This window comes from Elaeis guineensis, chromosome 16 (assembly GCF_000442705.2).
Source record: "Elaeis guineensis isolate ETL-2024a chromosome 16, EG11, whole genome shotgun sequence".
Taxonomy (NCBI): Eukaryota; Viridiplantae; Streptophyta; class Magnoliopsida; order Arecales; family Arecaceae; genus Elaeis; species Elaeis guineensis.
Window position 1 is genome coordinate 35,264,385 of NC_026008.2, and position 15,071 is coordinate 35,279,455.

The 15,071-nt window shown below is 34.4% G+C and overlaps 1 protein-coding gene across 1 annotated transcript; it reads left to right on the forward strand.

The window, feature by feature from the left end:
• The first annotated feature begins 3,210 nt into the window (after nt 1-3,210).
• Nucleotides 3,211-14,428, forward strand: LOC105059489 (proteasome subunit beta type-4). Its single transcript, XM_010942792.4, has 7 exons — nt 3,211-3,334; nt 3,461-3,519; nt 10,266-10,342; nt 10,848-10,977; nt 11,183-11,342; nt 11,431-11,616; nt 14,114-14,428. Exons 1-7 carry the CDS (start codon nt 3,326-3,328, stop codon nt 14,225-14,227), a joined length of 735 nt encoding a protein of 244 aa, XP_010941094.1. The 5' UTR covers nt 3,211-3,325; the 3' UTR covers nt 14,228-14,428.
• The last annotated feature ends 643 nt before the right edge of the window (nt 14,429-15,071 follow it).

A 15,071-nucleotide genomic window follows, 5' to 3' on the forward strand; every position in this document is an offset into this window, starting at 1 on the left:
CCTGCCATCATGCATCGCACCCTTGTCATATTGCCAAGGTCTATCCAAGAGTATATATCCAATATCCATAGGAGTAATATCACACCAAATTTCATCATGATAATTTTTACCCATGGAAAATAAAACAAGACATTTCTTATCAATTTTTACCTCATTGTCTTTCTTTATCCATGAGACAGAATATGGATAAGGATGTGGCATGATTTTGAGTTTGAGCTTGTCTACCATCTCTTGAGAAACAAAATTCTCAAAGCTGCCTCCATCAATAACTATGGAACATACTCTTTCGTAGGCCCTACACTTAGTTTTGAAGATGCTATGTCCAGCCAATCTTGTTCATTATTCTATTTTGGGACTGCAAGAATCTTCTGAATTACCAAGCATTCTCCATCTTCTGGTTCAATCTCCTCTCATTCTTATTCAGCATCATCATCATACTTTGGCTTGACATCTTCAGCTTGCTATTCTTCTTCTTCATTCATAAAATTCGCACAAGCATCATTTTTGCTTTTTGGATACTCGTTCATATAATGACCAGATTGACTATATTTGAAACAAGTAATGGACTTGCCCTTAACTTGGCTATTTGGAATTGAACCGCTACCTCCTTTCTTTGAATCATTCTTGTTGGAAGATTCAACTTTTGAGGGATAAAAGTTATGAACATCTGCATACTTTCTTGCTCAACGTCTAAAGAGTTTTGTTCTCACCTTCAGAGCTAATTGATAAACATCATTTAAACTCTATATTTACTACAACTCCACTTCATCTCTAATAGATAACTTCAGCCCACTGACATATCTGGCTACAAGTTGATCTTCTGTTTTCTATATATTGCACCTGGCTATCAACTTATAAAATTCTTCTATATAATCAGTAACACTCCTGTTGCCTTGCTGCAAAGTGTTGAATTGCATAAAAATAGTCTGAGCAAAATTTGAAGAAAGAAAATTCTCACGTAACCTACCTTCATCTTCTCTCAAGAAGCAATCTTAGGCTTTCCTTTTCGCAATCTCATCTCTTGCAACTTATCCCACCATGGCATGCATAGCCTTGAAGCCTTGTCGCAACAAGCTTTACCTTTTGATTATCGGGGATGTCTTTGTACTCAAAGAATTTCTCTATGGCACTCAACCAATCCAGAATTTTTTTTGGTTGTAAACGATTACAGAATTCTGACAAATCAATCTTAATGGAGTCATCTCATGTGAACTTCTCAAATAAATTTTGTTTAAGTTCGCCTATTGGCAAAAGGATTTGCTTGGTCTGAATCATCACGGGAATAGCCACGACTGGAACCTCGTTCACTTCTAGCTTCTTGACATTCAAGACGTAAGGTCAACTCTTTAACTTATCTTCAAAGCTCTCAAATCTCAGCATCACATTCATCACCCACATTCTCCCTCATAGAGTCATCTCTGCCACGTCCATCTCTTTTTCCCCTTGCTGCCATAGGAAAAGAAATGAAAAGGCTAAGAATACCAAATGATGAGAGAAGAAACAAAAGGATAGATGAAACTCGAAGAGTGCTGTATTCCACTTCACAAGTAAAAGAATAACAAGATACAAACTATATCAAATATTGCCTTTTTCAAGATAGTTAATTTAAGTCTACCCATCTTATTCTAGTACTAGGACATTTATAGTCTAAACAGCATACTCTTAATGACTCATAAAACTAGAAATAGAAATTTAAATAAAGAAAAACTTTCGATGTTGATTTCTCAGTTCTCAGGATGTCTCTTAGTTTTTTGATGTTGATTTTTCAGTCCTCAAGATGTCTTTTGATTTTTTGATGTTGACTTCTTCTTCAAAGATTGATTTCTTGGAACTTGGTTGGTCATAAATAAGATTTTGAGATCCTTGACTTGCCACTACATCACTATAATATCTATAAAAAGAGCACAACAATCCCATCTTTAGATTTGAAAGATTAATTTATACAGAGCTTGTAAAACGGGCCATCACTCTAATTAAAAATTAAACATCAACTTCTTCTATTGAAGTGAGGATCATATTTCAAGAGATCAATTGAAAAAAGCCCAATGACGATAGTACATTGCGCCTCTTCCACCATTCTAATCGGTAAGTATCTCTCATCTTTAGTCTCCTGCTAACTACTCTTTGTAAATGCAATACTTTAATATGTATTTAATAAAAATTGATGGAATAATCTTTCTTCCTCCATTTGTTACTCAAAAAAAAAAAAAATCCATTACTTCTATATTTGTGCAAATTGCTTTTAATTTTATATTTCCTCGACCTTCAACATCCACTTATGTTGAAATGCTGCTTTATATCTATTCATTAGGTGCTCTGCGGGCATATACGTGTTGGTTAACTATAAAAATACTCGAATTAAAGATTGTAAGTTGTCTATAAAAATTATTTTTATAAGTCACTTCAATATTTTTTTGAAAAAATCCAAACATAAATTGGACTGTTGGGTGACCACTTTTTTTCAAACATATGAAAAATGGCTTGTGTAATCTTGCTCTCTTATGAACACTTAGGGTCTTTTTGATTTGGGTATATTAGATTACGGGATAATTTGATAATTTTTGAAAATAATTTAGTTAAAAAAATAATTATGGAGGAAATAATTTTTATTATATTAATGATATTGAAAAAAAAATTATTATATGTGCTTGGAGATAATCTTATATAGGAATATAGTCAAATTTATAAATATACCCATCAACATAAAATATTTTTTTAATATCATGATAGTATTGTCGTATTTAATTAGTTTTTATATAACGACTATAATCATAAAATCATTTGCATAATGCCACCAGCATCTTACTTTTTTTATAAAATTTTTTATTAAATAAATTTGAGAAGATATTAAAATAATTTAATAATTATATATATTCTATTTTTTGAACTTTATCCTTCTTGATATTTTTATTGCCATTAATATTTTATTATTGAGGATATTTTTATCATGGATTACCACTACTCAAAAATTTATCAAATATCAATACTACGTTATTTAGTTTATTTTCTCTCTCTAAAAAATAAATATATAATTTATCATTTTTTTATCATCTCTTTTTTTATTTTTTATTTTAAATGTGATGATGAGATTTATTTTTTAAGGAAGAGGAGCAAGAGACGTAAGCAGCCAGTAAAAAGGGTGCACTTATCAAACAAATCATAGCCATCAATACTTCCTCTCATAAACACAGTCATCGGTCCTTTTCCCTCACGTGATTTGCACGTCCGTATTATGGTTTCTTGGAGAGAGGGGCAGGGCCGGAGGGACCGTCTCTTCCCTTTTTAAATCCCTGTCCTTCTTTCTCTCTTTCTACGAACGAAGTCGATGATGGAGGTGAGTGTTTTTTGCTGCCCTTTCTTTTCTTGATCTGTCTTTCGATTCACTCCAATTTCTTCTTGTGTCGATCCTCTTTGGTTTCTCTGACCTTGGTTCGGTATTTTTATCTCATGATCGAAGCAGTCGGCCATTGTTTCTTGTCATGATTCCACGATCCAAGAAATCGGCATCGAAAGGACCCTGTAAGCTCTCTTCTCCCAAACCCTTTTTTCTTTCCAAAGTGTAGTTCGACTGTTCGAGGCATGATTACAGGCCCGTTTGTTATTGTGTTTTTTCCTTCTTGTTTTCGTTTTCGAAAATCCAAGAAGGTTGAACCAGAATTAACAAATAGGTATAAAGAAACTTGTTGGTTTTTAAAAATGGTTGTAAAATCTTTAGAGCTTTCGGCAGCAAAGATTTATTGCTTTCAAAAAAAAAGGAAAATAAAAGCAAGGAATGGAAGATGTTCCGTGCAAATGCGACCTTCACGATCAATATCCATGCCGTATTTTACTTGTATGCGGGGAAACGAAAACACAGAAAAGACAACGATACCAAGCAGACCCTTTAGTGTTGATTTTATGCTATGTTGGAGGGATAGATCAAAGAACCGGATGGTAGTGTCGTACCATTGCTTTTTCAATTTGTACTGGTATTATGGATTTTGAAGACAAAATTATTTTACTTTTGGCTCAATTATGGATCTACACTAAATATGTATGCTTTGGCAAATTTGACTGTCAGTTAACTGGATATTGTGATATTATAGAGTTTGAAGCTCTTTGGGAATTAAAGAAGAAAGATTTTTGGATGGAAATGCGAGATTTAATTGTTCTAGAAAAGAAAGTTATGATTTTGTTCTGCCCTAGAAATATCTGGGGTGATTGAATTGGAAGTTTAGGTGAAACTATTTTGGTGGAATGAAACTCTTGTCATACAATTGTTCCTTACTGTTTGTGTTGGCATTAGACCCTAGGTGAAATGAAAGAAGACACCACTTTACTTGCAAAATATTATTACAATTAAAGAGGTTGGTTGGAGTTGTATGATTAAGAAGAAAGGAAGTTTATGGTTCTAGTTGTTTGGAGTTTTGTTCTTGAATCTTTTTTCTTGGTGTTGTTTTCTTCATTCACCAATCTATGGAGAAAACTATGGAAACCACAAGAGCTACCTGACTTTATTTAAACCTTTTTTGTCTCATATCATTAGGGCTGTTCATAATTCGGTTTCAGACCGAAAACTCATCCAAACCGAATCGAAAAACCGAACCAAAACCGAACTGAATATAGTTCGGTTCGGTTTTCAGTTTTCATTTTCAAGAATTTCGGTTTTCGGTTCGGTTCAGTTAAAAACCCAAAACCGAAGTCATAATTTAAATTTATGTTGTTTAATATTTTAAGAACTTGTTGGTTACATGGATGGATGAGTGGATATTAGATTTGGTCTATTGTTATCATTTGCTGTGATGCTTGATTGCTTGTTTGTATTATAGATAATGTGATTTTTGATATGTTACATGTTGTTTATTATCGATTTATAATTTATCAATTACCAATATACCATTATTTATCAACTATTGATTTTAATGTAAGAAATTACCAAACAACAAATTCAACAGGTCCTGAATTTAATTAAATGTAATGTAACAAACTAACAATAAATCGATGATAATTTTTTGAATATGTTGTATCAAAAATGGATAATTGAAAATAAAAAAATTATAAAAAAATTGAATAACCGAACTGAACCGAAATTCTTGGTTCTATTATTTGGGTCGGTTTTCGGTTGTCATTTTTTTGTTATTCGATTTTCGGGTCGGGTCAGTTCGGATCGGATCGGTTAAAACCGAATGAATAGCCCTACATATCATTAATGAAATGAGACTAAATGGAAACAATGGTAGGACAAAATAACTTTTTTACTTTTCAAGAAATTAAAGATCGAAATATAGGATTTATGTGGTTATCCTGCTATATATTTTTGCTCTCCTGCTGTCCTTTTTCTTTTCTTTTATTTTTTTTGTTTTTCTTGGTGGGGAATATGGATGCTTATTTTAAGTCATTTTGATGAGGCTAGATTCTTGATGACTCCTTCCTATTTCCCCCTTTGCTGCCCAACTCCTAATGATGGGCAACCTCTAGCTATCCATCTTTTAGGTCCCACCACTCCAAGTTAGTAGATTGCTCCTTATCTGAGAGGAAGAAAGGAAAAAAATAAAGCCCAACCTTGCACATGTTTCTCAGTTCATTGTTGGAAACAACAGCCTACCATCTAGGTCTCCAAGCGTCTGCCAAGGGTCTCACTAAAGTGGCACCTTTGGGCCAAGATCTTCTAGGTGGCGTTTGATGACCCAAATGGGATCACCATGGTGATTTAAACTTACCGATGATCCGAATCCTGTGATGATCTGATCTTTAGTGATTTAAGATCACTATGTTTGGTAGGCCATGATCCAGTAATTAAAGATCTTCAGATATCCATGAGTAATTCGTTTGATATTCCATGAGAGTCCAAGATCACTGATCATATAATACTAAAACTATCCATAATATATTTTATACAAAATATATTCATTAATCATATAAAATATCTTATAAATAAAATATTAATATATTAATAATTAATAAATTTTATAAATTATTAATCCTATAAAAATATATTAATTGTTATTATATAATTAATATTTTTATTTATACTTATAATATGTTATTTATTAATATGAATATACATTTTGATTAGAAAAATAAAGCAAATTGAAGTAATATACTAAATACTTTTATTATATAAATATAAAGTACAATAAGATATTTCTACTCTAATTTAAAGTTATCATTGAATCATAATATGACAATAATATGATTAATAATATATTATAATATAATATATATCATAAATATAATATATAATATCAAATATAATATTATATCAAATATATAATATTGATATAATATATTAATGGTATTTTGATATACCAATTTTTTTGCTAAACTAAGAAGTATTTTTGTCCTTAAATTTTAGTCTAAGATCACTGTCGGGGGTGAACTTGGATTCCCGACCTCAAGGATGGGAGTCCCATCATTGGATTGGAGACTGATTTAAAGAGGGATTGATTTGAGATCACTGCCATGTAGGATCATCATCATATAACCAAATGTGGTGATTTCATCACCTCTACCCACATCATCTTTGATCTTGGGTGGATCATCCCATACCAAATGCCTTCCTAAGGGCTTTTACTTGGTTCTATTGGGTGGCTAGAGGGTGCTAGAGACAACTTGGACTCCAAAAAATTGAAAGTAGTAGTGACCTGCATTCGGGTAGTACTTGGTAATGGCCGTGGGAAGAGATTTGACGATTTCAGTATTATATTGAACAGATCATTGCAGGTCATGACCTTCTTTCGGGGGGATGTGAGCCTTGGTGAGAATGACATCGAAGTCATCTAGGGCTTTCATGATTTGCTCCTTATTGATGTAGGTAGCCTAAATCAAAAAAAAAGAGATCCAAAAAAAGGACCTAAGTTAGTGATTAGAAACTTAAAGGGGAAAATGAGGGATAAGCAATCATAGAAGAAAGGGGATGGGACCTAGGTATGAGTGTTGATGTGGTTGAGGGTGGTAGCAAAGCCGGGGGTGCTAGCAATAATATAGGGGATGAGGAAGGAGACAAGGAGTTGAGCTTTATGAGGACCAATAGCACCAAGCATGGTGACTATCTTCTCTTGAAGATAGTTTCAGTTGATTGGAGAAAGAAATCTGCTTCCCTGATTTTGCTTGATGGTGTTTGAGGGGCCTTCAACACCCTCCAATGATCTAGCAAGACAAGACGAGGGGCTTTAGAAGATCTTGTGCTGAAAGCACCGCTCTAGTTAGGCCCTTGGATAAGGCTTGAAGATATAGGCAGCAAATCGCTATATGTTAGTGATTGGTAGAGGGGTCTCATGCAAGGTTCGCCGTCTCGGAATCGGATCCTATAGCGGTACCATTCTTTTACAATGTCGGTATATGATACAGATCGGTACGATAGTGTCAGTATGGTATGATACGCACGTATCGATATGGTATGGTACGCCCCATATCGGACGGTACGGGTCGGTACAGCAAACATTGGTCTCATGTGTGGATGGGCTTAGAAATCCTTCTTTGCTCTCATGGAGGGAAGTCTCTATTTACCCACATAGAGTGGTGGTGCCCAAAAGATGGATAGTTGGTGGCTGCCATAGAGGGGTAACATAGGAGTGATGGAGAATCTGGACTCCTTTATGATGGTGTAACTTCAATTAGAGGTTGGGTTAGATCATTTTCTTAAATGAAGTGATTTACTTACTAGATTTTTTTCAAAGTTCTCTAAAGAGTATAACTTAAATTAGCAGCCTTATTATAGGCGAATAATATCTTAAATCTTAATTAATAATACATAGTTAGGTTGTATTATTCTTAGGGTTCTTTCCTAACCCAAATTTTAACAAGACATTCATTTTCTTTTGACATGAGTTCGATACTTGGTAGCGGGAATTCTTTTGCTTAGGGTGTTGCACCCACTTCAGAATCTCCCTAGAAACTTATCCTTGTACCTACTTTCTTATTTAAAAAAAAAAATTAAGAGACTTCCCTTTCTTGCATCCACACTAAAATTTGCTTCCACACATACGCCTGCTTCTGGTAAGTAAGCTTTGATCATAGATTTGAAAAATTAAATTTGGACTGATACCCGAATAAACAGACTTCCTTTTAATTAGTCTTTCTTTTCTTCTTTCTACATTTATTCGATTTTCTTCCTTTTTTTTGTTAATTATTATATCTTTGTGATGGATCAGATGTAAAACCTTGTTGTCAACCTCATTATGGTCACCATAATATTCCTCCTCGAAAATCTACTTATAGTTGTTTTTCCTATGTTCTTTGAAACCTAATTCATTATCCATCAACATAAATTGAGAATATTCTGTTCTATCAATGATATATAGATTTGGAATAACAAACCAATAGAATTCCTTTTCCATCATAACATGACCTTCCAATCCCTAGTAATCCCTGTAACCACTTTAGTTAAATTAATTGTGATCCAAAACTTAGGTTACATGAATTTGTGTCAGAGCTAAACTGCTAAAGTTTTTTTGCTGAGGTTTTCTTTTTGCAATATTATATGATGACTCTTGCCATAGCAAAAAATCAAATCAGAGCATGGTGAGTGCACTTAAGAGCTTATGGGAAATTATGAGAATAAAAGATAAAAGATGGATGATTTTCAAAAGAGGTGGACAAAATATTTAATGTTTTAATAGCCTAGCTCTATAAAATTACAAAACGGGGTTGTACTTTATCCCCATCAGTTTTCCCTTGTAAATATTTAGCATCTTGAGTTAATGGAATTTCAATAGAATCCTCAATATCATTCTCTTGAAGTTTTCTTATTCTTTTATTGGATATAGGGAAATAACATGCAACAAGGAGATTGCATGATGGAAGATCAAAGCATTGTGAAATACTGTTTAATGTGGATTTTTTTTTTATTGTTCTTAGGACTAGGTCATGTCATGGGTAAGTCATCTCAAAGTCATGGATAGTGGACTTTCTCTATCAACTAGAAGGCATATCAACTAGTGATATGGATTGGTTGAACAGGGGAAGTAACATCATTGGAGAAGAGGGAGCTGGGTTGTTGTAAGGTGCACAAAACACTTTGGCAAGGCTGATGTGCTTATATTTCTTACAAACTCTTGTGAATAGTGCTTATATATGTAGTTATGCTTGTGCGGTAGAGTAGTATTCAATCTTAACCAGCCCCTTATTGTGTCAGCTTGTATGATCCAAGATTTGAGAACTAATTGCGACTACCCCTATACGTTATGTTACACTTCTATAACTTGCTATGAAATTCCTAACAAGACAATTTTGGACAAGAGAGGAGGTTGCCATGGATCTTGGAAGATCATATAGGAGAAGTGGAAATCTTCCATATAAGGTCTGCAATTTAATTTGATGCAGTCAATGAGCTTGCCTCCAAGTTTTTCCATGTCTTAGAAACTATATAGGTGAGGAGGCAGGTAAACTAGTGAAAACGTTTGATCCTTTACATGCTCCAATTATCAGATGTCTTGCTACATGTCTATCGACACCCTAAAGGACCTAATCTAGGTTACACTCCATGACCTTTTTATTTGTGCACCAAAAGACAAAAATCAGAAAAATCTGAACGTGATGAAATATCAATTCTGTCATTTCCTTTGCAATGTTTATCTTCCATGCAGTTATTTTACTGTTCATTTTGCTAAGGAAAATTTGTGTTTGTGATACAACACAAATGAGTATGTTTTTGTGCATGCCAAATTATATATTATTGAGATTGCGATTCCAAAGATGAGTTATACAACACAAATGAGTGGTGCAAAATGAAAATCTGAAGCGGTGGATATAATCTACAAGGTTAAAAATGCTTGTAGACAAAATGATGATGATTATGAAATTCCTCGGTTCATCAAATCATGCCAAAATCAAAAGATCGTTGGGCCATTAGAGCATTTAGTTTGAGATGATTTGACTCATAGGCAAGAGATTTCCAAAAGATATGAATTTTTATATGTAGGCATATTAGTCCTTCTAGATCATATCCATTATTTAGATTTCCATTTTGTTGGATTCAGCAGCAGGTGTAAACTCCCATTTTCCCAAGCTGTGTGTGGTATAACCCTATCCTCTATATCTTTTCCACAGCTTACTAAGATTCTTAACAGAAAACCCATCTGTCCTACATTTCTATCCACCATTGTGTTTTTATTTGTATCTCATTCCAGTATTTCTTATATTTTGAAAAATGAGCTTGATATATAGCTCTTTCAAGACTGGTTTATTCTTATCTTCACCTTTGCATTGCTCGTGTCCATTTTTATTGTTCTATCCCTCTTTGCTCTTTGTATTGCATCTCTGAAATAATTGGAACTTGTCTGCAGCTACCCATATGTAACTGGTACGTCAGTGTTAGGCATGAAATATAAAGATGGAGTTCTCTTGGCTGCTGATTTGGGAGGTTAGTTTTGTTCTTCAGTCTATAATTGGCTGCATATTGGACTGTTATAGATCCTTAATTTTAATTGTATGTAAGCATTTTCTTTTTCAAAATTCTTATCAAGTTATTCCCTGTAATGTATCTTTCTTCTGTCATGAAACTTCCAAAGTTGAGGGTTTAGGTTCAAGTTACATGGTAATGTTTAAACTTTAAACTATATATTTTCACTGATGACTCAATTTTTATTTCGCAACTTCCAGCAGATAAATTCTTGCTAGCAACTTTGTTCAAGTCCCTGTCATGTCACTACTTTGGCACATTAAAGCAATAGATGCGCTAGTTAAACTATTGTGCCACCATCTTTGCGGTTTCTAAAAATTCTTTATTTTCGTAGTAGTACCTTATCTGAAGATCAACATGTTCAAAAACTGTTATTACATTCATGAAATGATTGATACTTCATTCTTTACAGAGAACTGAGATTTTCTTTGTTTTTCTATTAAATTGCATATTTTATGCATGGCAGGTTCTTATGGATCTACACTTCGTTACAAAAGTGTGGAGCGGATAAAACCTATTGGCAAACATTCTCTTCTTGGTGCTAGTGGGGAAATCAGTGATTTCCAGGAGATTTTACGTTACCTTGATGAGCTTATGTAAGAGCAGTTGGAATAACTTGCAATTCATTTGATACATGCTTACATTATAATCTCGTGATGTGCTATAATTTATTTTTGTGTTTCCTTGGACATTAAAAGAGTTTTTAGTGTATAATCTGCTTTTCACAGCCATGTTTACCTATTTTGTGGATTGCACATGTTGCTAAGTTATTGAAATATTTGAAAACTTTGTCTTCCACAGTTTATATGACAACATGTGGGACGATGGAAACTCTTTAGGACCCAAAGAAGTCCATAACTATCTGAATCGCCTGATGTACAACAGGCGCAACAAATTTAATCCTTTGTGGAATTCACTTGTTCTTGGTGGAGTGAAAAATGGACAGAAGTATCTTGGCATGGTATTTCCACATAGAAAAACATCATCTTACTAGGTCCTCCTATCTGCATACACGTGTAATATTCTTTCGTTGTTGGTGGTTTTTCCAGGTTGGCATGATTGGTACACATTTTGAGGATAATCATGTCGCTACTGGATTTGGAAATCATCTTGCTCGGCCAATTCTTCGAGATGAATGGCGTGAAGATATGAGCTTTGAAGAGGCTGTGAAGCTACTGGAGAAATGTCTACGTGTGCTTTTGTATCGTGATAGGTCATCTATTAACAAGTTTCAGGTATGACCCGTTCGTGGTCATGTCTTTTTTATTGCATTGAGTATACATATGTTGCTAAATGGTGCCTATATCATGCATGTTAAATGATTGTATCTGGATCTACTTTATAGGAAAAGAGACTGTGCTGTGCAATAGTCAAAACTCTGACAAAATTGTACTTCACCTTTTATTTATCCATCGCTCTTCTTATTTGCAATGTGGTCATTCCACTTTGGTTCTGCTTCATCATATAAGACAAGTTTTCAAGTCAGAATCATTTTACATATCTTGTTGTCTGATGGTTTTCATCGAATTTTAGCATGCTGTTTTATGGTATTACTGTTATACTTTCTATCCTTTATACAAAAAATATCAGATGCGCTGGTCAAACTCATGAACAAACCTCATGTTCAAATTTGCAGTTTTACTGGACTTACTTTCAAGTGATATACTTCTACACGTTCAAATATATGTTTCAATATATTTTTTACATATATGGTAGATATCAGTCTCTACTAAATTCTATGATATAAATCTGCAGAACTGTTTGTTTGTTTGTTTGGCTTTTTTTTTTTTTGGGATCTCATGAAATCATGTCTTTGAAGGTTTACATCACAAATTGTACACCATGATTCAACGATCCTAGCTTAGAATGCAAAAGAAAAATCTTTATAATATAAGTTATGATTGCTGAATCATGATGTTTACTTGTTGTGTTTAAAAAAATCAGTGCATGTATCTGCATATTCAGATGTGGTCTCTTGATCGCACTACATTCTCTATATGCTTAGCATTATACAGCTGCATAAGCAGCCAGTCTAGCAGCATGTGTCCTAATGTGCAGCCTACTATTATGTGGGCCTTTTCAAGTGGGGCAGATTCAGGTGAATCGTCAGGCTGGATGTGGATTCTAGGCAGGCCAGCTGCGAGTCCTGTTAATAAATATGTTCATTTCTTAGTTATGTAATAATATTGCTATTAGGCATTAAGTAAAATATTGTAAGAAATACTTCTTGTTATTAAGGTTGATGTTGTTTATTGTTTGTTGCTGTGCTGTATTTAATGTATTTATTTATATCTAACTGCTCATGTGCCTGCATACTGTATATACATTATTTCGCTATGTTTACTGCCTGCGTATCATGGTGGCCATCAGCACTGGTTTAATCCCCTTTTGAACTCATGCATCCACATTTGTTACTCCCGTTTCTTCGCCCTACTGAATAGCAATCAACTTATTATCTATCTTTTCCTATTACTACTCTTGTTTTCTTTCCCACTCTGACTCCTATCCCTGTTTATTATTTTTTAATTTGAACTTGCTTAACAAAAATGTTTTTGTTTGTAGAGGTGTTATATGTACAGGTTTTGCACTATTTCATAAAAGAAGTTATCCATCAACCATCATATATTATCCATATAAATTTTCTTCTTGCAAGGGCACAATTAATATTCTCACTTCCACAAAGCTTATCTTTTATACCATCATCTCCTTGGCATACTGAAGTGATAATAATATAGCAAGCTATCCATGTATCTTCACTCCGTCAAGCTTGTGCAGACTCTTTCAAGATCCCCTTGCTAATCTCCTAATCAAGGGATCACTTGTAGGACATTGTCATGAATAATCTTTCCTAAAATCAGCATTGTTAAAACCATACCAAATTGGAATGGCAGTGGAACCTATCAAAGTGGTTCAACTGATTGATTCATGATTGAGTCAAGGACGTCTTGATTCATTTACTTTTCAGTTTTATATGTGAAGTATGGCCTGTCATACTATAAATAAATTAGGTTCCTGCTGCCTCATTCAGTTTTACCATGTGGCAGACTTTAGTCAGCCTAGGCTTTATTTCCAATCATCTCTTCCTATATTTGAGAACAAATATGTAGAAAACTAGGAGCTACAAAAGCAAAAATGTTTGTCAGCCTCATATTCTAGCCACCAATATTATTGTAGAAATTATATATTATTAAATGTTGGATTGAATTCAACCTAAACTTGGTCTTAGAGGTATTGTAGAACATGTAGCAGAAGCACTCCGATTGGCCTATTATTTTCTTGGCAGGATGCTTTTCAAAAAAAGTGGTATGAATCTGGAAATAACTGGTCACTTGGCATTATTACCTCAGAATATGGGTATGGCCAAGGTTAAATATGTAAGATCCAAGATGCTACATGAGTCTTGAACCTAGTCTAGTCCATACAAAATAGTCTAGATGAAGATTTTGGGAAAACAAGGATGCGCAGTCCCCTTGCCAAAAGTGTACAAGCTGCATTGGTTTTCATTGAGAAGAAGGTAGATACGATGAAACGGAATCATTAATAGATAATAACATCTAGATCTTAATTGACTTGACACTTGGTTATGGAGCCTTCAGATTCTCTTTTCCTCTTCATTGTTTCTCTTATGGATGTTGCTGTGGTATCATAAGCAACATTGCAATTTCTTTGCAAGCATGTTTATTTTTCGCTTTATCATCATGGAATTGACTTTTGCTTATATCTGAACTACAGATAGCTAAAATCACAGAAGAGGGGGTGACTATTTTTCCACCTTACTCCTTGAAGACCTTCTGGGCTTTTTCTGCCTTTAAAAATCCAACAAAGGGTGCTGAAGGCTCATGGTAGCTGCATTCATCCTGTGTGGGAGCTGCTTTTCTTGTGTTGTGATTCAGATATTTAATTGTGTTGAAGGATGAAGTAGCATATAAGAGGCAATATTTGTTTATTGGCTGAAATTTGAAACTGGTTTTGGCACCATTGAAACTGATATTCCTCAACGCATTTTATGATGATACATCATCTGTGTGTAAGAATCGACTTTGAACCTCCCACAAATTGTTTGCAGGAATGCATTTTCGTTACCGCAGGAAAGTTTCCTTTTGAATCCAAGTACAAGGGTTTTTCGGGCAAATGCCACCAATCCACGTGAATGCGAATTCCTGAAGTCATCCACATGATTGCACCATGTTTTGCACGCCAACCAGCAGAAAGATCATGGCCTTGCCAAAGCTGTCAAATTTCACCATGGCCTAAGCACTGAATAATTATGTTTAAGCACTGGACTGATGGTTGGCTGGCAAAGTTTGTGCTGCATACAAACCCAGGCAATTGAAGGAGTATCATTTCCCCTCACCCATTCAAACAGCTCATTCTCTGATGCCCGTCAGTCATGTGCAGCGTCCTTTTTGATGTGGTATGCTACAGCCCCGCAAGCTGAAATGCATTGTAGATGTAAAGTTGCCTGTTTTTCCCTTGGGAAATAAAATGACAGCTTCCACCACTCTGCATAAAACCTCGTGCTTCGTTATAACTTCATCACAGGCTTGGTCCTGTGTAATATTTACTCTTGCCAAAACCTTGACAAATGTTTGCTTTCGTGCCATTAGCTTCAGTTGTCTGTTTCTTCCATTTAATCCACTTCTGACATGCTTTTCTTTGTGGATCAAGCAGTAAAGTATTGTCTCTTCAA